The following is a 22560-nucleotide window of genomic DNA, read 5'->3' as shown; positions in this document are numbered from 1 at the left end:
CCCCCCTTCTCTCTCCTTGTCTAATCCCCCCCTCTTTTCTTTCTTTTCATGATATGAACTGGTTTAATAAAACCGTCTTGTTCCTATCAACAACATTTGTGTTTCTATGTTCCAATCACAGCAGTCTAGAACCGGGCCTGCCATACAGTCATGGGAGTGGTAAGAAGGTGAATATGGGTGCTGCCAAAATTTTCAAACTGTCCCTTTAAGTTTACTTGAACAGTTCATTTTATCCATAATTTTCATTTAGTCCTGGTTTGGTTTCGAAATTTAACCCCCTTGTTAAAATATTTGAAATGAAATGCAGGAAGTATTACAGCCAGTGCAAGTAATGAGACAGAATAAATAAACATTACACAGCACTTGGTGATGGTGTTGCATTGGACTGGATAATACTGTAAGATCTTCATGTTGTTCCTCAATCTGAACAGAAATTGCTTAAATATGGTATAAAGGCAGATGTCCATGTGTTGTTTGATTATAGATCAGGTCTAGGTTCTATATTAATACTGTGAAAGTATCAAAGCCTCAGTCCACAGAGAAATGCACACAGCCTGTATTCAGAAACTGAGCCTTAAAACCAGCCGTCAGGACTTTGTGATGTCACAACAAAACAGTCAACATCCTTTATCTGAAATCTGCCATATTTTTATTGGATCACTCAGAAAACAGTCAGCCAATCAGAAGAGAGGCTCAGAGTCTCCTCTCTTCTGATTGGCTCACCAACCTGTTGTTACTAGAGCTCCAGAGAGAAGCCTGAGAGAGGAGATGTAAAACTACACTGAGATGGTTTTTGGTTCTTAAAACCACAAATATATCTTTTTATGATCACCATTCAAATAAAACACAGAGAAGAAGAAAATATTGAGCTTTAACAAAAGATATCAATTATGGGTTTGCATTAAAACTACACCACACTTTTTGCTACTGTGTCCACCTGTTGTTCATGTGTAGCAGCAGCCTACCTGTCCCATAGAGCATGGCCAGCAGTATGGAGGAGATCCAGGCAGTATCGCTATATCCCACCCCAAACTCCAGGATCAGCTCTTTGAAGAATACACTGACCGCTTTTGGGAAAGCGTAGGAAAAGCCTGTGATGACGAAACAGCCGGCCAGCACTGCCCAGCCCCACCCTCCATCGGGTGCCTTCACTCTGTCCGCACCCACGTCCACCGCCACGCCTCCCATGATGTCTTAGGGCTGTGTCTTAACAGACGCAGATAGAGAAGCTAGAAAAACAATGGAAATGACAATTAGCTGTTGGATTGAGTTTCTCTGTAAATGCACGTAATTCAGTCCTGCACCATGACTACTGTCTATCAGGAATAACAGTTTAATATTGCCACCTTAAATGAACCTTGATAAACTTATGAATTTATGGAATTGCTAGAAACTCTTCAAGTTCCATTTGAGCCAAGCAGAACCCTCCAACCTGCTATTTGTCCCCATAATTTCTGAGAAGAGCACACCGTAGTTCAAATGACAAAAAAGAAGAACAGAAATGTGATCCTGCACAGTGTGTGTGGGGCTGCAGAGAAGTGATGCTAACTGTAGGTTAAGGAGGTTAAAACAGATCCTGATGAGCACTGAGGTTGGGCCAGTCCCCAATAGGAACTAGAACAAAAATCCAATCCAAAAACAACATTTGCATTTCTATGTTTATCTCTATTTTAGATATAAAGACTTTCTATTACTGAAAATGGATTTAGTTTAATTCCTTTAATTCCTCTTCTTCGTATTTATTAGTTATTCAAATCAACTTGCATTTTTTTCAGGAAGCAGTCGACCAATCAGTAACCCTTACTTTCTGTTTCTGTTCTCTTCTAAATTATCATTGTAAACTACATACAGAGGCTTCAGAAAGTATTCAGACCACTTTGCACCCTTTTTTTTAAATTTCAAATTTATAAAACTGCTGTTTTTGTCCATCAGTCTACTCTCAACGATCCATAACCACAAAGTCAAACTATTTTTGGAAATGTATTAAAAATCAAAAACTGAAATCTCTCATTACAAAAGTACTCAGAGCCTTTGGCCTCAAAATTCCTCAGTGTGTTTTCTATTATTTCATATTAAGAGTTAAAGCACATTTCTCCCAGTTTTCCTTTTAGAGAGGTTTATGGGCGCCAGTGAAAAAATTAACTGCAAAGGTCTATTAGACTGGATTATTAGGCCTAGAGGCCTTGAAGCTTCAAGTATTACGAAGCTTTTCATTGTTTTTGTATAAAGTTTATCCTACAAATAGTTATTAAATATGATTTGGGTTGAAGTCACATGTAAAACAAGCACATTTCCAGAAACTACAAGATGTTACCTTTCAAATGAGGTCTCATAAATGCATTTTGGCCTTACAGTTCTTCTGTTGTAAGCTTATTACATTTACATATGCAAATAGAGGCAAAGCTCTAAAACAGGTGGGCTGTTAAGAACACAAGTGTGGTGATCAGGGTGTTTCTTTTGGTCAGTTTTTAACTTTGTTTGGACAGTGAGGAAACGGCTTGTGTCTCCATCAGCTCATTTACAGGGAGCTGGAGGAACGAGCTGTGCGGTAGACATGCAGGCTGGGCTCAGCCAACAATCCAGTGTCTCCAGATAAGATGGTAATTTCAGGCCTCACGCTGACGGGAAGGTGACGTGACCAGCCTGACTATGGATCAACAGACACTGTGTGTTTCAGTCAGTCTCTCCCTGGGGAGTTTATGCTGCATTATTACACAGTCATAAGAAACTTTGAAAAATATCCTGAGGTCATTGTTGGGAGTATTGTATGGACTGTAATATATTCTTTCAGAAAATGTCCTCTGAGTCTCCTTGGACGGCAGATAAAGTCTAGAAACAACTCAGATATTGATTTTGTTACAGAGCAGTGCCACAAAGTCCTCAAACGTTTTCCCGGCACAATGTTGACAATTCAAAAATTTTCACAAGGCCTTGAGGGGTAACATGCATAAAATATTTCAATAACATTATAAGTAATTGTTAATAATTTAGCTTTTTATAGCTGCTGTTATTAAAGCGTGATCTTTTATTATCAGCATTTCTTATCCAGAGGGCTAATGTACAGTATGGTGAGATACATGTGTATGGTATGTAGCTATACATGCTGCATGAAGTCGGCTCAAGACGTTAGTCATTACACACAGAAAAGCGAACATCATGTAGAATTTCAAAAAGCCAGGGATGTTCTTGTAGCTCAGATTAGTCTGGTTTCATCTTTAAAGCTGCGCTAATAAATATTTTTATCATGACAATGGATTCAATGACTATGTGTAAAGGTGTAAAAGGTGTTGCTCACAGTGATGAACCCACAGAGAATTATAACCTCAATCTAGTGTAGTACCCCCTCAGCCCTACAGAGCGTTTTAGCTTACTTTAACTCATTGCTTTGTGTTGGCCCACTACTTTGATGTTTCAGTTCAGTCTAACTGATCTCATCAACCTCATTTTCAGCAGCAGGCAGCTGTTCTCAGCAAAAAGAAGCTCTGATAAATCCACCGTGCACTACCTATCTAGTAATAGCAGACATAGATGATGAGCTGGTGAACATAGTAGATGCTCTACGCATTGTGGCGTAGAGCATAGATAAAGATAGAGTTGGTGGAGCTCAAAACAGAGCAAAAAGGAAAGTGAAAATTGGAACATGACTCCAAATTGATATTGACTGTGTTGCTTTACGCCTGTTGGGTGCGTAAATTAGCAACTGTTAGCAAACATGTTTGCTGAAACAACTTTATATTGCAATATGTCAAAGTAGTTAGTTTGCAGCCTGCTACGCTGCCCTCTAGTGGCCGAGACAAATGAAAGCTGCATGAATGTAATGTGAAAGGTGTTGCTCACAGTGATGAACCTACAGAGAATTATAGTAATGATGCTTTAAAATCTTGATATGGAAACAGCTTCACAGACCAAAACAACAACATAAGATGCCTTAAAGCAGTGGTTCTCAAACTTCTTCACATTGAGGACCCTAAACTGACACAATTTAGACCACAGACCCCCATCTGATAAGATTTTTGCTTTTACAGTATATGTCTTACTATAGAAAGTTTCAGGCCCATGACCAAAATACTCATTCACTCTGTCATTGTATTGCTTATAGATGGAATTATAGTGAAAATAAATGATTCCCCTTTTTGCTGGGAACCCACAAGAACCCCTTCAAGGACCCCTGGGGGTCCCTGAACCCGACTTTGACAACCACTGCCTTGAAATAAAACAATTGAAAGCATTCAGACTATAATAAGAAGTGATGTAAATAAAACAAAATGTGATATGGTTTAAATTTTTTATCATAATAAAAAAAATTTAAATTATTAAGAAACATTGTAGATAATGTGGCTAAACTACATTCTCTTCATTAGAAAAGATAACATTTTAGTGAGATGTTCAAAGCCATGTGACCCACTGAACAACAGGTCAATAGGATCGAGGAAATGAACACAAGAATACTCTGTAGTTTAAAAAAAAAAAGTAATAGTGCTGTAAGCAACTCAAGTTGAAATTAAGAGGAGAAAAGATTATTGATTAGCCTATAGTAATGCAAAATACAGTTTCCTAATAAAATAATCATAAAATAAATTTCACGTTTATTTATACGTTTATTATTTATTTTACATTAGGATACTTTGAGAACACTGAGATTTAAGTAAAAGGTTTTAAGTTTAAATACCAAAACGCTAAATATAACTTGTTATGGGTAAACTAACGTCAGTCTACGTAGGCTACCATACCTGCATCATGGGGATCTCTGTCTGGATGCCCCTGCACACCTTATATAACTCTGTCATGACATGGACGGCTGGCTGGGATGGTGCGTGAAAACGTGCACTAAAATAACAATTTGCGCCATATGATGGACATTAACGGTCCCAGATCTAAAAAAAAAAAAAAAATGTGGTTGTTAATATTAATGTGTCCCTGTCACTGTGACAGACGCCTCGCTCTCACCAGTCCGCCACAGACTTGCATGTGTTTATAATAATAGGAGAGATTTGATTATCAGTCGTGATGCCCACACGGTGACAGCTGCTGAGTCTCTTACCGGGTGATGCTGCTGAGAGTTGTCCCTCCTTCAGTCTCCTCCCTCAGCTCTGGAGCCTCGTTTCTCCCCGCACGTCTGCCTGCAGACCCTGCGAGAGTGGCAAGCCTCATGATGCTGGGTCCTAAAGCCTCAGGTTCACAGTCCTCAGCCGGCAGTGACTGATGAAGACTGTTTTTGACCTTTTTAATTACCAGTGTGGGACAAACTGGGACTGGCAGGCACTCTTATGTCTTTATATCTCAGTGTTTTCAACAAGATGAATATCAGTGACCACAGGGATCTTAAATGTTGAGGTGCTGTAACTTTGATTACACATAATATACAGCAAAGATCTCAACATGCTGTTGCCAAAGCAGTTTACACATGATTGAAATATTATATTTCACATATATGTATATAAAACATATGTGTCAAATACTGATGAAGTCCAGTGTTTGATTTCTATAGAATTTTATTCAATATAATACAAAATAAATTTATACCGTTTAATACAATCATCAAATATCATACAGATCTGTAATTTGCAGGATTGTCTTCTCTCACTTGTCAAAGCTACGCCAGAGTAAGTAATAGTAATATTACTCGTCATTATTAGTAAAATAACCTTCATGTACATGTCGTGCATAAAAGTCGGGTGGGGCTTTGGAAGTCTTTTTCTTCTATATTAAAGGTGTCCTACAAAAACTCTTTTCCTTTTCAACAGAAAAAATGTTTATGGGTATGGGTGACACCTACTATGTTTAAAACGGTTATAATTGATATTCTAATAATAACAATATATCAAATGACAAGGTGAAAATAATATGATAATTGAAAGGGGTCACTTTTAGTGACAAATCTACAAAGAACTGTCAGCTGAATCTGGGGCACCCCTGAGCTTTACAGAGTAGTGAGTTTCAGCTCATTGTTAAGCTGTCCGGCCCACAACTTTACTGTTTTGGCTCATTTACTACTTTCATATAACCCTGCCTTACCTCAGCTACTCCATCCCACATATAGAGTAACTATTTCAATAGTCAATCTTGAACTAATCACAACCTACAAGGTCTTTCTCAATCTTTGCAAATTTGAAATCAAATTGCATGTTGTGTTTCTCAGCTAATCAGAACTGAAACTATCAGTATATTTAAACAAAGTGGACTTTCGTTGAGTGGTTTATCTTTGGAGACATGGAAGGTGGGATGGATGCTAATCGTCTGGGGAGGCGGGAATTGGGCACTGCGACCACAGGACCATCATAGGAAATCATCCATTGGGTTTTAATGATCAGCGTCATGAGGACGAGATGATGACAAAATTGCGGAAAATAAGTAGATAAATATAGAGGACAACGTCAAAAGTATATTAGGACGTGGAGACGGTGTACAAGGGAATCTTTAATTAGTTGTGTCTGGTCGACTGAACAACTGAGACTGTGAGAGAGAATGAGGGAGAATTTTTATTTTAATTTTTTATTGACAATCTTTATAACAATCAAAACGGATAAGAACATTATAGGCCAGAAGAAAGAAAATGAGTAAATACCTAAATAATAAGTAAATAAATACATTAATAATAATAAAACAAAGGAAAATAATAAACTTAATAAACGAGAAAAAATATATGAAATAAAAATAAAGGGACAAAATAAGTTGGTATTAAAGTGCATAGCTATTCATATAGATGTTGGGCTTTTTTAATGTAACAGCATTTTACATTATAATTTTTTAAAATATTATTTCATTTATATATAGGTGTGTTTTTTGAAAAGCAACATTTATGTATAAAGTATTTTGCTAAAAGCATTTTTTATTATAGTATAGTATATTGTATTTATTATTATTCCCAAACTCTTTTTTTAAGGGGAATAAAACCTGAGGGTGGCAGTAAACAGACATCGTGGATGCCAAATGTCATTTAAAAAGTCAACGAAGAAGAAAAGGAGTAGGAAGTCCTTTCTCTGCGCGTTCACGGATTTCCCGGGAACGCACCCGTAAACTCAGCCAGTCTGCGAGTGCGTGAGTGCGGTGCAGTCAGGACATTTGGATCAAGCCACACTCTGCAAATCTAACACTATTACAGGTGAAACAATAAACCATCCAGGTGTATATTCGTAACTGCAGTTAGTACGTGACCGGAGCAGTGCATGTTGCCGCCAGAGAAACAAAACTGATACATTTTCTGTCACGTGCTAGATGTCTTTGCTAGCTAGCTGACAGTACAGCAAAGATACAGCTAAGTAGTTAGATGCTAATAGGTGTTGAGGCAGAAAGACAAACGTGAAAACGTTAGAGACCAAGCTGTCACCCTCACTCTTAACGTTAGAAAGACAAGTAAAAATGTGGCTAAGCTACAACATGTAATGTCTTAGAAATAGCTAGTTACTTTTTGACGTTGTTATGTTTCACTACTCTGCTTTAAGTGGTCGACGTATAGACTTCTGTTTGTACACAAGTAAAAATTGATAAATTGAAAATATACAAATGACTTAAGTTTCACAGGCAGTGTCTTGTCAGTAACGTCAGACACTTATATAAGTCCATATGTCACAGCTGGTTTGAAACTAGCAAACTAACTTAAATATCACACGTTTTATGGATGCTAAGTAAGCTGTCCAAGCCTTAAAGAAGAAAAAACACTGACAGCAAGGCAGGAGGAAATTTGAGGACTGGGTGGAACTACTGAGTATTACAACAAATGTGTCTTTCAAACCTAATTTCATGGAGTACTTTTACTTATTCTGTTCAGTGTTTGTTATGTTGGCAGGAGACTACATTTTTGCAGGCTCTTTAATACTGGGTTCAATGATATATGACAAGAATCATATTGTGATTGTTTTTTCAGATATTGTGATTGCAATATGAGTCAAAATTTTTGTGGGAATTTTTGAGTGATGAAAAAATGATGACGATGATGTGATTTTTGCTGGGGTCTTTACCAAACAAGCATGATGTTCCCTTATGTCTGGTGAATATGATTTGTAGGCTGTGGCATCTCTGTAGCCCCACAAAGCTTTATTAATAATGTTATGGCACATTTTACCTTTATCAGAAGACTGCAGCTTTTGATAATATTTCAATTAATTGTTCAGTCCTAGGTCTCGTGGTCTCCTGTGTGGTGAAGTCAGCTGTGATGGCCAAGCTCCAGGGCTTTGAATTCTGGAATAAGACCCTGAAAGCAGCACAGTTTGTGGTGGCACCCATGGTGGACCAGAGCGAGCTGGCTTGGCGCCTGCTGAGCCGCAGACATGGTGCTCAGCTCTGCTACACCCCCATGCTGCATGCACAGGTGTTTGTCCGTGATGCCAACTACAGGAGAGAAAACCTCTACAATGAGGTTTGTGAGGAGGACAGACCTCTCATCACACAGGTGAGGATCAACATCAACAAGGTCTTTTACGGTTTGTTTTTGTTAATGATGGTACTTTGAAGTGCTGGTGGAAATATCACAGCATATTTTTCATCTTTGATAACCCCGGGGAGTCACGGGTTTGTCACAAGACATATTATGTCACATTACACACACTGACATATTAATATTGTTCCTCATGTGATGTTAAATATAAATCACAGTGTTCTTTTCCCCTTGTGTCAGTTTTGTGCCAATGATCCAGAGGTGTTCCTTGAGGCGGCTCTGCTGTCGCAGGACTACTGCGACGCCATTGACCTGAACCTGGGCTGTCCACAGATGATAGCTAAGAGGGGTAGGCACAGTTTCTACAGAAATTAATCCTCAAATTCTCACCTAGTGGTTGTATCAGAAAAGATACTGATGCTGACCTTACAAACAACATAATCAAAACTAATTCTGATGCTTGTTTCCAAGGTCACTATGGAGTCTTTCTACAAGACGAATGGGAGCTGTTAGAGAAAATGAGTAAGTCTTGTCATCTTTGGGCTCAGCAAACATATCAGCAATGCAGAAAATTTAGTAGTTTATCTGAAACCAGCACATTCTGAAACAAACACACTTCAGAGGTCTAGCACCACTTTTCCCTCAACTGTTTTATTTTTTGTTTTATAAACCACCGCAGCATCTCAAACTAAAATGCCACCGTTATCTTACAGTCAGGTTAGCCAATGAAAAGCTCTCGGTGCCCATCACATGTAAGATCCGTGTGTTCAAGGAGATTGAAAAGACAGTCTGCTATGCCCAGATGCTGGAGAAAGCCGGATGTCAGGTATGATCACTGTGATAATGTTATCATACTGTCACACTGTGTGAGTGTTCTCCCAGAGCACATCCTCCCTCCTTCATTTTTTCGCAATTATTTTTGTATTTTTTCCTCCTAGTGCTATTTTTAGTTAATTTAGGTAAATAATATCACCATTGATAAATTACTGCTGTTTCTGTATATATGTTGTTGTTGTATTTAACCTTGGTTTCTATAAACTCAGCAGTATTTTTAAGGTTAACGACCTGTTCAAAATCAATAAAAAATGGAATATTAAAATAAAATTATTGTATTTGTAGTGTTCACGTTCCTTTTATATTAGGAATATTGGGCTTATTATAAGTTTCAGAATATTTATTAGTATATATCTGAGATATTAGCCTTAATTGCAGTTTTAGGAAGAATTTGAAAATTCTTAACAGTCTTACATTTTAGCTTTTTTCTCTTCCATTTCTTTCCCAGCTGCTGACAGTGCATGGCAGAACCAAAGACCAGAAAGGAGCCATGACGGGTATCGCTAGCTGGGAGCACATCAAGGCAGTACGGTGAGCTACCGCCTCTTTGCTTCAATTCTTCACTGTACTGTATTTAATCTGAACATTTGTGCAGCTTTTCCAGTGGTCTCAATTTAATAATATAATGCCTCATCATCTGATTATCCGGTATTATAACAAAATCAAAGAGTCATAGTGCTGAACATTTCCCCTTTCCCTTTTCCTGTGATACATATCATATTCATTAATTGTTTGGTGTTCTTCTGCTACAGGAAAGCAGTTAATATTCCAGTGTTTGCTAATGGCAACATTCAGCACCTGAGTGATGTGGAGCGCTGTATTCAGGAGACAGGGGTTCAGGGAGTCATGAGTGCAGGTTAGTGTTTCATTATGTTCATTACACACATTTTTGAAAACACGTAATATAACGTACTTTCCTTCAAAGGTTATGCATTGTCCTGAAACGACCTCCTTTTTTTTGTATTATTTTTAGAGGGGAACCTCCATAACCCAGCACTGTTCGAGGGCCGTAACCCCCCAGTGTGGGAGATGGCTGAGGAGTATCTAGAGGTGGTGAAGCAGTATCCTCCCTGCACTCTGTCCTATGTACGAGCCCACCTCTTCAAGCTCTGGCACCACACGTATGTCTGTCTGCCCCAGTCTGCATGTGTCTCTGTACAAATGCATTTACTATAATATAATATAATACAACTCCTTACTGCACTGACAGTTAGTTTAGGGAGATAAAATTATTTACATTATCTGTAGATAGTAAATAAATATACATATGGAGCTTAGCCATTTCTATGTAGTAGTGTCTCAGTCACATATAATATTTAATATAATATGTTTTAATGTAGGAACAATGTCTTGTTGCTCAGATGTCCAGTATGTACTTTACAAGTTGCTGTGTGTGTGTGTGTGTGTAGGCTACAGATCCACCATGACCTGAGAGAGGAGTTGGCCAAGGTGAAGAACATCGAAGGTTTGGCTGACGTCAGCAAAAAGTTGAGGCTGCGCTGCCAGGTACCCAGACCTATGAATAAAATTTCAAAATAAAATTGTACCTAAATAAAAACCACGTGACAAATGAATTGGGTCTCATACTTGTTGTACATGCAAGTGACCTTATCTCTGACAATGGCCAATGTTGACTAAAATCTTTTACACAGAGCTGTTTAATCAGTCTTATCCAAGCAGACTAACACTAACTGGATGAACAATGATTGGTGTGATGTGTCCGTACAGGAGGAGATAGCCAAAGGAAAGGATGTGGAAGAGAAGGAGAGCAGCCTGCCCTTCCCCCACTGGATCTGCCAGCCATACGTCAGGCCAGTGTGAGTCACCACACTGTTTTTAGTTGCCTATATATAATCATTTTACTGGCACAGTTTCATACATCAGTAAGATACTTGTGAAAGGACTTCCTGACAGATGATAAAATAAACAGATAGTGAAGAAAAATCTTTTTAATCTTGCTGTCAACTGACAAAACCACACAGGCCAAAGGAGCCAGTTGCCAACGGTAACAGCAAGGGTTCAGAGGTGAAGAAGACAGTGTGTCAGAAGAGAGCGCTGGAGGACTCTGATGGATCTGCTGACACCCTCTCTAAAAACAAACAGAAGAAGAGATCCCGTAACCCCAACAAGAACTTTTGTCCCGATCAGAAACGTGAGTCTGGCCCATCACTTCCTGCTCAAAATGCTGAGGTCCTAATCTGAAACATACAAAGTCTGACTGTGTTTTTCTTTCCACAGCCAAGTACATCAAATGTGAACAGTGTGGAAACCCCAAGGTAAGTCAGTTTTAACACAGTGTGTGTATGAATGTGTATTTGATTCAAGGTGACAGAGGAGCCCAAATAGAGTTTAGGTTAGTTATGTAATGTCAATGTAAATAATAAGTCATAAGGGTTAAGTTTGATATAACGATATATGTGATATAGTGTGTATATATATATATATATATATGAGTATATACATACATATATATATATGTTGCATTATGTGTTTTCACTTGAACAAAGTGAGCCCTCTAGTACCTTTTTTTGATGTTTTATTTTGCTCTGCAGGGAAATAAGTGCGTGTTTAATCTGTGTCGAGGCTGCTGTAAGAAAAAGGCCTTCAAGGAGGTGGCAGACTGTCCAAGTCAGTACACACACACACACACACACACACACCCACACCCACACCCACACACACACACGGCATACACAGATAAGTGTTTTTTTTATTTTTTTCATACTTCATATTCATATTTTATTTAATCTTTTCCTTGTCAGATTTTTTTTTTTTTTTTTTTAAAGATTAAACAGGTAAACATGTCAAGGAGGCTTGACATGTGCCACAGGTTATTTCATCAGCCTGTACAGTTGTGGTTCAGTCTTTGGCTCAGCTGTTTGGAGGAAACAAATTCTGCTCCAAAACACACAGGTTAACATGCCTCGTTATGTAACCCAGACTCATGGAATTGCCTTAATTATGACAGACAGTCACTATATTTGGGTCCTGGTTGGGGTGAAAATATTTTGGTGCTCCATCCCCTCAGGATCCACAGCTGGTGTCTGTGCCCAGTTAACTGTTTCAGTGATAGCGGAATCTCTGTTCGTTTAGTATCTGTTAGTTCTGAGACAGAGCTGCTGAAATATTTGGTAAACAGGAAGCATTAATTGTTTTCCATAAATTTAGCAACAGCTAATTTCACTTCTAATGTGAATATTGGTAGGACACATTGTTAAGATTAATTCTAAGATGTGAAAATGTTAATTAAATTAAGATTCTATTAAGATATTAAATGTATAAATTGGAGCATCATATTCAATTTTTAGTTTTACCTCTTTAAGTTTATTTGTCACAGTTCGATACATTTCATATTTTGGTTTGAAATAAGGCAGGGTGTTTTTCTAAGTACAATACAAGAGGTACGTCCTCAGAGCAGCGCTACTTCTTCAGGACATACTGGACGCTACGGTGACTGGATATCGGAAAATGGGACGAGCCTACCGCACTGGAGCTAGCTGGTTAGCATGATAACTTCAGTAGCAGAAAATAAGTGATAGAAAGAGGGTTGATTTCCACACCTGAGGACAACTGTTGGCAAGCAAGGGAATAAAGTTTGAGTTTTAAGCTTCTTTTGAGGGCTGCGTCCAAACAAAATCCGTTTGAAAGTGAAACAAGGTTCCTCTCCTTCTTCCCTTGCTCCCCATCCCCACACCAATCATTTCCATACTGTCCCATAGCTTATTCATTGACAGTCAATAAACCAGATTTGCTTCCAGCTTGTCAGATGCAAAGATGTGCTGTTTATCTTTGTTTCATATCAATGTAAATTGACACTCTTTGAGCTTTTGGACCGTTGGTCAGACTAAGTAAGTTTGAAGACATTACATGTGACTGGCTGTGTTATTATTTGCATACTTATGAAAAAGTAGACTAACCAGTACTGAATTTAATCTTTATTACCTGTGATTGACAGGTCATGGGCTGAGGTTCAAGACCAAGGCGGAGAAACAAAAAGCTGACGAGGAAAATAGAAAGAAGGACTCGGCAGCAGAGACAGAGAAAAACAGCAGCGGCTCCCCTCAGCCTCCCCCACATCCAAGTCCAGAGCTGCAGGAGCAGTCACAGGCACATCTGCCACTATGAGCAGGAATATGGCTACCTCTACATGCACATACCAGACTGCTGTTATTGTAGGTCTGAGCCGCCACATCTAAAAGTCGGACTAACCCAGTTAAGACCATCTAGATGAATAGTTCAGTTCAGATGTGCGTCATAGTAAAGATCAGTCCAGTGAGGCTGCTGTGTGGACCTACTGTGATATGTTTTGCTGGTGATGAACACATGAGGGGCGAGTTTTTGTGTTTATTCGGGCAACAGAGAGATGCAATTGGAGGATAACAACTTCAGGTGTTTGCATGTAGAGGTGACCAATGATAAGTCAGGACATTATATAAGACAACACAGCTGCTAAATAACCTCAATGACAGTTGTTTTCCAGGAAGAGACTGTCTGAATCGGACTGATGGTGGACATTGATCCACAGACCAAAACCATAAACTAGAAAAAAAATATTTTTAATTTGATGTGGATTTGCTTGGCATTTTTTCTGTGGGAAAGTTGGTAAGTTTCCTCATGAAAATGAATTAGTTCTCTACTGATTCTGTCATTTTATTTTTTAAAGATTGATCAAAGATTGTATGTGAGGACAAGTTTTAGACATTATTATTTTTATTTTGGGCGAAGTTGTTACTGAGTCACCAAAGTATGAAGATTCAGTAAGTGTCAGACTGACGGAGAAAACACCTCGTCCTGACAGACTGTATTGCTTTCATTTAAGGTCATGAATGTGGTTGCATTTTCAAGTGATGACTTAAACTATTTATTTTGGGTTTTATGTTTTGCCTGTAGTGCATTGACTGTATGTGCCTTTTGATGAAAACACCACTGCCTATCCAGATCTGATCTGAAGGGAGAGGAAGATCAAAGTGGTGCTCCATCTGGTGTTGTCTAAAACTCAGTGACGACACAGTACAAAAGAAATGTCTCTACTAACTATGAACACTATGACATTTTGTGAAATATGTTTTATCATCTTACACCCAGACAGTGTTTAGCCTAGCTTAGGACAAAGATTAGCAGCTAGCCAGAGCTCCATCAAAAGTGGGAAAAGAAATTAACCAACCAGAAACTTTGTTTACAAGTTGTACTTTGTGCGTTTGACATAGAGAAATCGGAAAATACATATTGTGACCTTTGTATTGGCAACTAACTTACTTAACTAAAGGGTGGGGGCACTAGTCTTATTCTGTCCAAAGGTAAAAATCCTCTGGTGCTGGTGCTTCTGTTCCCCCATGCATTCTTTGTGCTATGCTAAGCTTTAGATTTTTATATTTTCCACAGACATGGGGATGGTTACAATCTTCTCATCTAATCCCCTTGCAAGATATTTCTTGGAAAAAAATACATTCCTTTCAAACGTAAACCTCACTTATCCAAGGTTTCTCCATCCAAACGTCAGTCATCTATTTGTGAGAGTTGACGTAGATGAGTTAAGTAGATCATTTGAGCTGGTTAGCATTATATTAGCCTGGATGAACTAAACAGCAAACACAGACTGGGGTCGAGATCTTTGTGTCAACTTGTTTACTTGAATTGAAAAACTGAAAAATACAAGACGGGTGAATACAAATCGATCGTCCATTTTATCCAAAGACTCAAGTTAGCTAGCAGGAAGCCTGTAATGTATGTAGAATTGGATCACACTTGTTTTCTTTGAAGCTTGAAACCGGAAGATGCTGCTGCTTGTCAGACTCAAATGGACCTCGCAGATGTTGGAGAAAGTAAAATGCTAACAAAACTGATTATTGTCTTGATAAATACATGAAAAGGTGATGGGAAATGAGGTCTTAATTAGCCCTGTTGTTTCTGTTATGATTTATAGTGTTAAATTACATCCAGCACATGACAGGTTGATTTGGTGAAAGGGCATTTAAGTTCATCTGACTCAACTCTGGGTGTACGTCAAGACAAAAATAAAAAGCTGCTCCACCTTCACACATTTTTATCAGCATGAAGTGTTACTAGTAATCAGGTGAGGAATCAGCATTTGAGATGTCACTCTAATTATCTTAAGCTTACCCTTAAGAATTTGAAGTTGTATCGCTCTGCTTTATCTGAACTGGGAAGTCAGTCAGCAAGATCTTTGATAATTCAGCTTCTGCATTTTGCAGGTTTTCTTTTCCCCTGCAGTCGAATCGTGCTGTTCTGTCAAAGTCGATATATACTGAACAAAAATACAACAGCAATACTCTAATATGTGCAGTTTTGTCACACAAAAACCAATTCCACAGATGTTACATGTTTTAAGGTGACGTGTATTTGGCATGCTGAATATCCACCAGAGCTGTTGCCCATGAAGTGAATGGTCATTTCACCACCTTAAGCCATCTCCAAGGTCATTTCTGATGGGATGCCCTGGACCTGTGTGTGTGACTGTGATGCAGTTCCTGACAACATTAAGCAACTTCAGAGCCATTGAAGAGGAGTGGGCCAACAATCAACAGCCTGATGTGTAGCTCTGCATGAGGCAAATGGTGGTCACCGCACACACTGCCTTGTTTTCTGATCCACGACCTCCCGCAAAATAATGCACATTCGTAGCCCAAGTGAGTCATGTGAGAGCCACAGTGCAGAGCCCAATAAATGTGTTCTATCAAAATAATTTCTTTAAAAGTAATGTTTTGGCATTTTTGCCTTCATTCTGATAGGTACAGTGAGCGCGAGACAGGAAAGTCAGGGACAGAGAGAGGGAATGACACACAGCAAAGGCCCGTGGGTCAGACCCGAACCCATGGCCGCCGCAGCCAGGACCAAACCCACGTGGTACGCACTCCGCCAGATGAGCCACCGAGGCACCCTAGGGTGACCCTTTGTTGTGACCAGCCCAAGGCACACCTGTCAGGTGGATGGATTATCTTTGCAAAGCAGAACTGCTCACTAACACGGCTTTAAACACATTTGTGAAGAGAAACAAACCCCCTGTTTGTGTCCAAAAAAGCCCAAATCTTTTATTTAAACTCATGGAGGTAAAGTTGGTTTTATATTTTATTTCAGTGTAGTTTTTTATGTCCCCACACCAGCGAGGAGGCCTTATGTTTTCCTTTTCTTGTGAGCACGATATCTCAGTAAGGGAGGGAATTTATTCATATTTGGCAGACACGTTCACTTGGATGAAGCGGTATGTGATGGGTCATGAGCTGCTCCTTTTATCTCTCCATGCTTTTGTCTTTCCATCATTTTCAGAGAGGTTGATTTTGACATCATCAGTCTGTAGAACAAGACAGCGCTCTACTTGTTTAAAGTTTTTGTGTGCCTCTTGATTGTTTGATAAGGAAACATGTCTGCCTACATCCTGGAGAGCATTCTTGACTTGCAGTTTCATTCTTCACCATGCTTTTACAGTCATCCAGAAGGCTTGTGGTCCTCGGTCTACCAGGTCGTACACAACTGTTGATTTTGGTTAATTAACTACTTTTGTAGTTTTTTGGGTTTTTTTACCCTTTTGTACGGTGGCCAAGGAGAAGGGCAAATGTGCTGCAATGGCCCAAAACACGAGCTGCATATTCAGAAACGTTGCTGATTCAAAAACTACAAAACAAATACAACAACATGCTGCAAATGAAAAACATGTGATATGAAAACCCTTTCATTTCCAGTGTTGGCTTGTCATTTCATTACCAATATAAAATTTCATATATGATCTAATGTTAACAAACACCTACACTTACACCTACAGACAATAGAGGATTATTTGTTTTAGAGAAACATTTGGACATCAATGTGGTGGTTTAATTAGTCCTTCACCTTTTTGATATTAGCTTCTATAATAGACATCTTTGTTTTGATTCAGCAATTCAGTTAACTCAGAGTTTTACCTGTTGGGTCATTGAACAATATGAAAATCCATGTGTGCTGAAAGCTCAGTAATTGTATTAGCAGTCACTACGTCACTACATTTATTTGACAGCTTCAGTAAAAACAAGCATGATCCTGAAAAGGTTAACATTTCCATTTATTGAAGCACACACCTGCAGTGTACTGGTTCCCTTTCACCTCAGAGAAAAAGTCAACCCCTGATTGTCATTGTATAATTTGCACTCTGCAACAAACAATACCGAAATCAATATAGATGTGTACATTATATATTTATAGTATACTATTTGTGTGTGTGTGGGGGGGGCGGGGGGTCTCTTTCTCCTAGAAATATTTTTAATTTTTATTTTTTTTAATTGTTGTGGAAGTGAAATATAATATCTCAGAAGAAGTCCTGATGTTGCGGTTAACATTCTGTTATGAAAGTAGAGTAGATGGAAACCTGTATCGGGGTATTGGCAGGATCTAGCTGGTGCACAAATCTTTCACAGTGCATGAATTCCAGTTGGAAAAAAATGCAATAATTACTAATATTACTATACTGGAACAATTGGTTTTGGGGGTTGAGGGACATTCTGTGTTAATGGTTGTAGATGTCTGATTTTGCTAATGGGCTTGAAGCATGTAAACAGGAATTCTCCAACACATATAGAAACACCAAGATCAATGCTTTAAAGCTTTAATGCAAAGAATTTAGTTGAACAAACCAGAGTACAAGTCAATCAGCAGAAAGGACCACATGGACTGACTGTACGGCACAGGGGAGAAGCTTTAAACAGTAAGGCGGCTTGGCAGGTAAATAGACTGGACCACTTAAGCTTCCTGGAAATTTAGACCTCAGCTTAAGCATGGTGGATGTAGTCATCGATGAAGTGCAGATGCTTGGACACCTGGGTGAAGACGCCAGGGCGGCCTGAGAGAGCACAACCGTTAGGACTCCCATAACTCATGATGCCAACCTGCACGAAACCACGGCCTGAACGACAGACCAGTGGGCCGCCGTAATCCCCCTGTGGAGCCCAAAAAACACACACATGCACCGTGCAGACCGTTAGACCGTGCAGTTTGCATTGTTCCTTTGTATTGTTAGATTTTTCTTGCCGAGATGATATACATTTTTAAAAATGCATTTTATTTTCATAAGCTCATCATGTTTTTTTCTGTTTTTTTTTTACATAAAATCTTTAACTGTAAATTAACAAGAAACTACAGCTGGTAGCAGGGGTATTAGTGTATTAGTATTATGTATTCCTCTGTAATGCTTTACCTCTGTAAACCTATAGGCCTAATTTAAAAGTCTCATATAGTCTAAAGGTCTCTGTCCATGTGTTGTTTGATTATAAAGCAGGTCTAGGTTTTATATTAATACTGTGAAAGTATCAAAGCCTCAGTCCACAGAGAAATGCACACAGCCTTTATTCAGAAACTGAGCCTTAAAACCAGCTGTCAGGACTTCTGTGACTTTGTGATGTCACAACAAAACAGTCCCAGCTCTCATCCATGCCCCGAGCCCCGCCCACCTGGACCCACCATTCAACCTTGACAGATTTGGTTCCTCTGAGTGTTTACCTGAAATCTGATATATTTTTATTGGATCATTCAAAAAACAGTCAGCCAATCAGAAGAGAGGCTCAGAGCCTCCTCTCTTCTCATTGGCTCACTGACCTGTTGTTACTAGAGCTCCAGAGTGAAACCTGAGAGAGGAGATGTAAAACTACACTGAGATGGTTTTTGGTTCTTAAAACCACAAATATATCTTCTTATGGATCAACACTTCAAATAAAACACAGAGAAGAGGAAAATATGGAGCTTTAAGATACTCCCCCTGATTGTTTAATGTATATAATTGATTCATTATGTTATGAAATTTTGAATTTAGATTTCAGTCAACTTAAATAATAAAATATTATACTGTGCAGGCGTCCTTCCCTCTGACCATATCCCCAGCACACAGCATGTCAGAGTTCAGCTCAGGATACTGTGTCTGGCACACACTGTTAGGGACGATGGGAATCTTCATCTCCTGAAGGATTTCTGGATCCTGCAGAGGAACTGCAGTGACACACACATGCACACACAAGACTTTTAATGTGAAAAACATTATTAAATGTTAAATGTTGTTGACAGTAGTGTAAAATGAGTATGGCAAACAACAAAGTAGAATTACTGATCTTTATTTATTCATGCCACCAAATCCTCTGTCCATTATGTGACAAATTACGGCAATTACCTTTTTTATGGACAAAACACACCAGTGAACTGATCAACTATTATTTAAAGAATGTTTTATATCTTGTAGGGGATCAAAAGAATTTGAACCAAATCCAAACAAAAACCAAAGTGTAAAGATTTCAGGTAGTTAGCAATAGTCCAACACATGACCCCCATAAATCCACAACTTGCTGATGTGTTCCTTTGTCCCTTTACAGTATCTTATAGGCTACGTCATGTGTACAGCTCACCACCAGTCCCAGTGTTCCCCCAGCCAGTGATCCAACACTCAGACGATGGGTCAAAGGTGTCGTCGACACTGGGTAGACTCACTGGCTGAACGCTGCCTGAGAATGTCATCTTCTTCTTCAGCTTGACCAGAGCAATGTCATTGACAAAGCCATTGCCCACAGCTCGGTATCTAGGTTCAGGAATGATAGCATATATACCCATGTAACGGGCAGATGCCTTTTGCAGGCTGTGTGTGCCGATCCAAGCAATTGATCGAGCCAAGTAAGGCTTGTCCCGTCTGTCAACACAAAAGACATGTATTAGTTTTTCTGCATTCATGGATGAACCCTCCATTAAGTGTAAAAACCCAACACACGTACACTACACAAAAGTATTCTTACATGAATATAGGTATATTTATATAATTTACAAAAACACACTTACGAATCCCAGCAGCTTGCAGCGGTCAGCACCCACTGATTGTTGAGGATGGTGCCGCCGCAGCGCCAACTTTTCTTGTTTTCAGATGTGATATTTAGGTGGACCATCCATGGCCAGGCGCCTTTTGGAGCATCGTGCCCCCAAACAATGGAGCTCCTCACCTCAGCTCCATGCAAACCTAAAAAAGCAATAATGAAACTTTATAAAAGCTACTTTAAGGTAGAAGCACTGAAAATATGTATTATACTTTCTTTATTTTTATAACTTCATCATACATAGAATTTAAGGAACTTACAGAGCCTATGTAACAAATTCAAACATTGTGTTGGGTTAAAGGAAGGGATTCACATTTTGGGGAGGAAACTTATTTGCTCTCTTATCAAGAGTTAGAGGAGAAGATTGATTTCACTCTCATTGCTCTGTGTTAAATATGAATCAACAACTAACCGCCAGTTAGCTTAGCTTAGCATAAAGACAGGAAACGGAAAGGGAAATGGTTAGCTTGGCTCTGTTCTGAGGTAATACAAATCCACCACTGACTACCCAAGGGTAAAAAGGCATCGCACACACAGAGCTTCAGGACAAAGTTCACTAATCTCAATTTCACCACTTTATTCATGTCAAGAAACATGCTAATGTTTCGGTCTAGTGGCCTCCATCAGAGCATGGAGCAAAATGTAAGTCACGCCATTTACTGTACGGTACAATATTAATTTTTGGACTTTATCATCTCTACACACCAAGATGGCAACATTCATACCTTGAGTTACAAGACGCCCATGCATTCAGGTGTTTTCAGTAAAATTCTAAATAGTTTATATCATTCTATCAACAAATTAGATTCTATTATCATAAGTTTGTGAAAATTAACCTTCACAAAGTGAATACAGATGAATCGGCACACAATAATAATCTCATGTGTCTGTCTTTCTCACCTCCAGTGATGTGGACCAGTACCAGCACAGTGAGAAGTTTGCAGAAGGCCATGGCTGCGACGGAGTGAAGCAGTGTCTCTGCAGAATACGAGGGAGCAGCTGCAGCTTTATATACACAGCTAGAGAGATTTAATCCTTATCAGCACTATCAGTCTTCCTGCTCAAACCACCCAAAGAATATTTACTCAAGTATTTTGAAGTGAAATATTATGGTACTGGTACTTTGAGTATTTCTAATTTATAAGACTAAATATTTGTGCTCCTTAACATATCATAGGGAAATATTATACTTTTAACATTACATTCATCTCACAGTTGTAGGACTTTGATTATAATACGCAGAACATGCTATTAACTAAGTTAAGGTCGCAGTGATGAACAGTCTTATCATCGCTGTCATATCATGCTATACAGTGGGTACGGAAAGTATTCAAACCCCTTTAAATTTTTCACTCTTTGTTTCATTGCAGCCATTTGCTAAAATCAAAAAAGTTCATTTTATTTCTCATTAATGTCACTCAGCACCCCATCTTGACAGAAAAAAACAGAAATGTAGAAATTTTTGCAAATTTATTAAAAAAGAAAAACTGAAATATCACATGGTCATAAGTATTCAGACCCTTTGCTGTGACACTCAGATTTAACTCACATGCTGTCTATTTCTTCTGATCCTCCTTGAGATGGTTCTACTCCTTCATTGGAGTCCAGCTGTGTTTAATTAAACTGATTGGACTTGATTAGGAAAGGCACACACCTGTCTATATAAGACCTTACAGCTCACAGTGCATGTCAGAGCAAATGAGAATCATGAGGTCAAAGGAACTGCCCAAGGAGCTCAGAGACAGAATTGTGGCAAGGCACAGATCTGGCCAAGGTTACAAAAGAATTTCTGCAGCACTCAAGGTTCCTAAGAGCACAGTGGCCTCCATAATCCTTAAATGGAAGAAGTTTGGGACGACCAGAACTCTTCCTACACCTGGCCGTCCAGCCAAACTGAGCAATCGTGGGAGAAGAGCCTTGGTGACAGAGGTAAAGAAGAACACAAAGATCACTGTGGCTGAGCTCCAGAGATGCAGTAGGGAGATGGGAGAAAGTTCCACAAAGTCAACTATCACTGCAGCCCTCCACCAGTCGGGGCTTTATGGCAGAGTGGCCCGACGGAAGCCTCTCCTCAGTGCAAGACATATGAAAGCCCGCATAGAGTTTGCCAAAAAACACACGAAGGACTCCCAGACTATGAGAAATAAGATTCTCTGGTCTGATGAGACCAAGATTGAACTTTTTGGCATTAATTCTAAGCGGTATGTGTGGAGAAAACCAGGCACTGCTCATCACCTGCCCAATACAATCCCAACAGAGAAACATGGTGGTGGCAGCATCATGCTATGGGGATGTTTTTCAGCTGCAGGGACGGACGACTGCTTGCAATTGAAGGAAAGATGAATGCGGCCAAGTACAGAGATATCCTGGAAGAAAACCTCTTCCAGAGTGCTCAGGACCTCAGACTGGGCCGAAGGTTCACCTTCCAACAAGACAATGACCCTAAACACACAGCTAAAATAACAAAGGAGTGGCTTCGGAACAACTCTGTGACCATTCTTGACTGGCCCAGCCAGAGCC

At 39.2% G+C, this 22560-nt stretch overlaps 3 protein-coding genes across 4 annotated transcripts in view; 1 reads left to right on the top strand and 2 right to left on the bottom strand.

Moving 5' to 3' along the window:
- The window catches only part of slc16a3a (solute carrier family 16 member 3a), a 9676-nt gene extending 8452 nt beyond the window's left edge, over positions 1-1224 (bottom strand). Inside the window, exon 1 of the mRNA XM_023426186.2 lies at positions 966-1224. Coding sequence (XP_023281954.1) covers positions 966-1188 — 223 coding nt within the window. The 5' untranslated portion in view covers positions 1189-1224. The remainder of the gene's footprint in view (positions 1-965) is intronic.
- A 5782-nt stretch (positions 1225-7006) lies between these two features.
- dus1l (dihydrouridine synthase 1-like (S. cerevisiae)) lies at positions 7007-15051 on the top strand. The gene is made up of 14 exons (XM_023426231.2): positions 7007-7102; positions 8112-8389; positions 8615-8723; positions 8846-8896; positions 9088-9200; positions 9657-9739; positions 9961-10064; positions 10182-10329; positions 10618-10714; positions 10937-11025; positions 11191-11360; positions 11447-11484; positions 11761-11836; positions 13164-15051. Exons 2-14 carry the CDS (start codon positions 8153-8155, stop codon positions 13331-13333), a joined length of 1485 nt encoding a protein of 494 aa, XP_023281999.1. The 5' UTR covers positions 7007-7102; positions 8112-8152; the 3' UTR covers positions 13334-15051.
- Positions 15052-17787: 2736 nt separating this feature from the next.
- LOC111669772 (tryptase-2-like) lies at positions 17788-21016 on the bottom strand. Of its 2 annotated transcripts, none has more exons than XM_087179294.1 (5): positions 20941-21016; positions 20009-20183; positions 19585-19862; positions 19035-19174; positions 17788-18156 (listed from the first exon to the last, which is right to left on the bottom strand). In XM_087179294.1, the coding sequence occupies exons 1-5, from the start codon at positions 20990-20992 to the stop codon at positions 17965-17967; spliced, it is 837 nt and encodes a 278-aa protein (XP_087035420.1). In that variant the 5' UTR covers positions 20993-21016; the 3' UTR covers positions 17788-17964. The 2 variants fall into 2 exon arrangements, with proteins under 2 accessions (XP_087035420.1, XP_023281996.1); XM_023426228.2 differs by having other exon boundaries at positions 17788-18132.
- Between the last annotated feature and the right edge of the window lie 1544 nt (positions 21017-22560).

The sequence above is a fragment of the Seriola lalandi genome, unplaced genomic scaffold (genome assembly GCF_002814215.2).
Source record: "Seriola lalandi dorsalis isolate HSWRI2012SDOR001 ecotype SW California unplaced genomic scaffold, Sedor1 jcf7180002054816, whole genome shotgun sequence".
In the NCBI taxonomy this organism is placed as follows: domain Eukaryota; kingdom Metazoa; phylum Chordata; class Actinopteri; order Carangiformes; family Carangidae; genus Seriola; species Seriola lalandi.
Note: the sequence above shows the minus strand (reverse complement) of the source record. Positions and strands in the feature narration are given on the sequence as shown.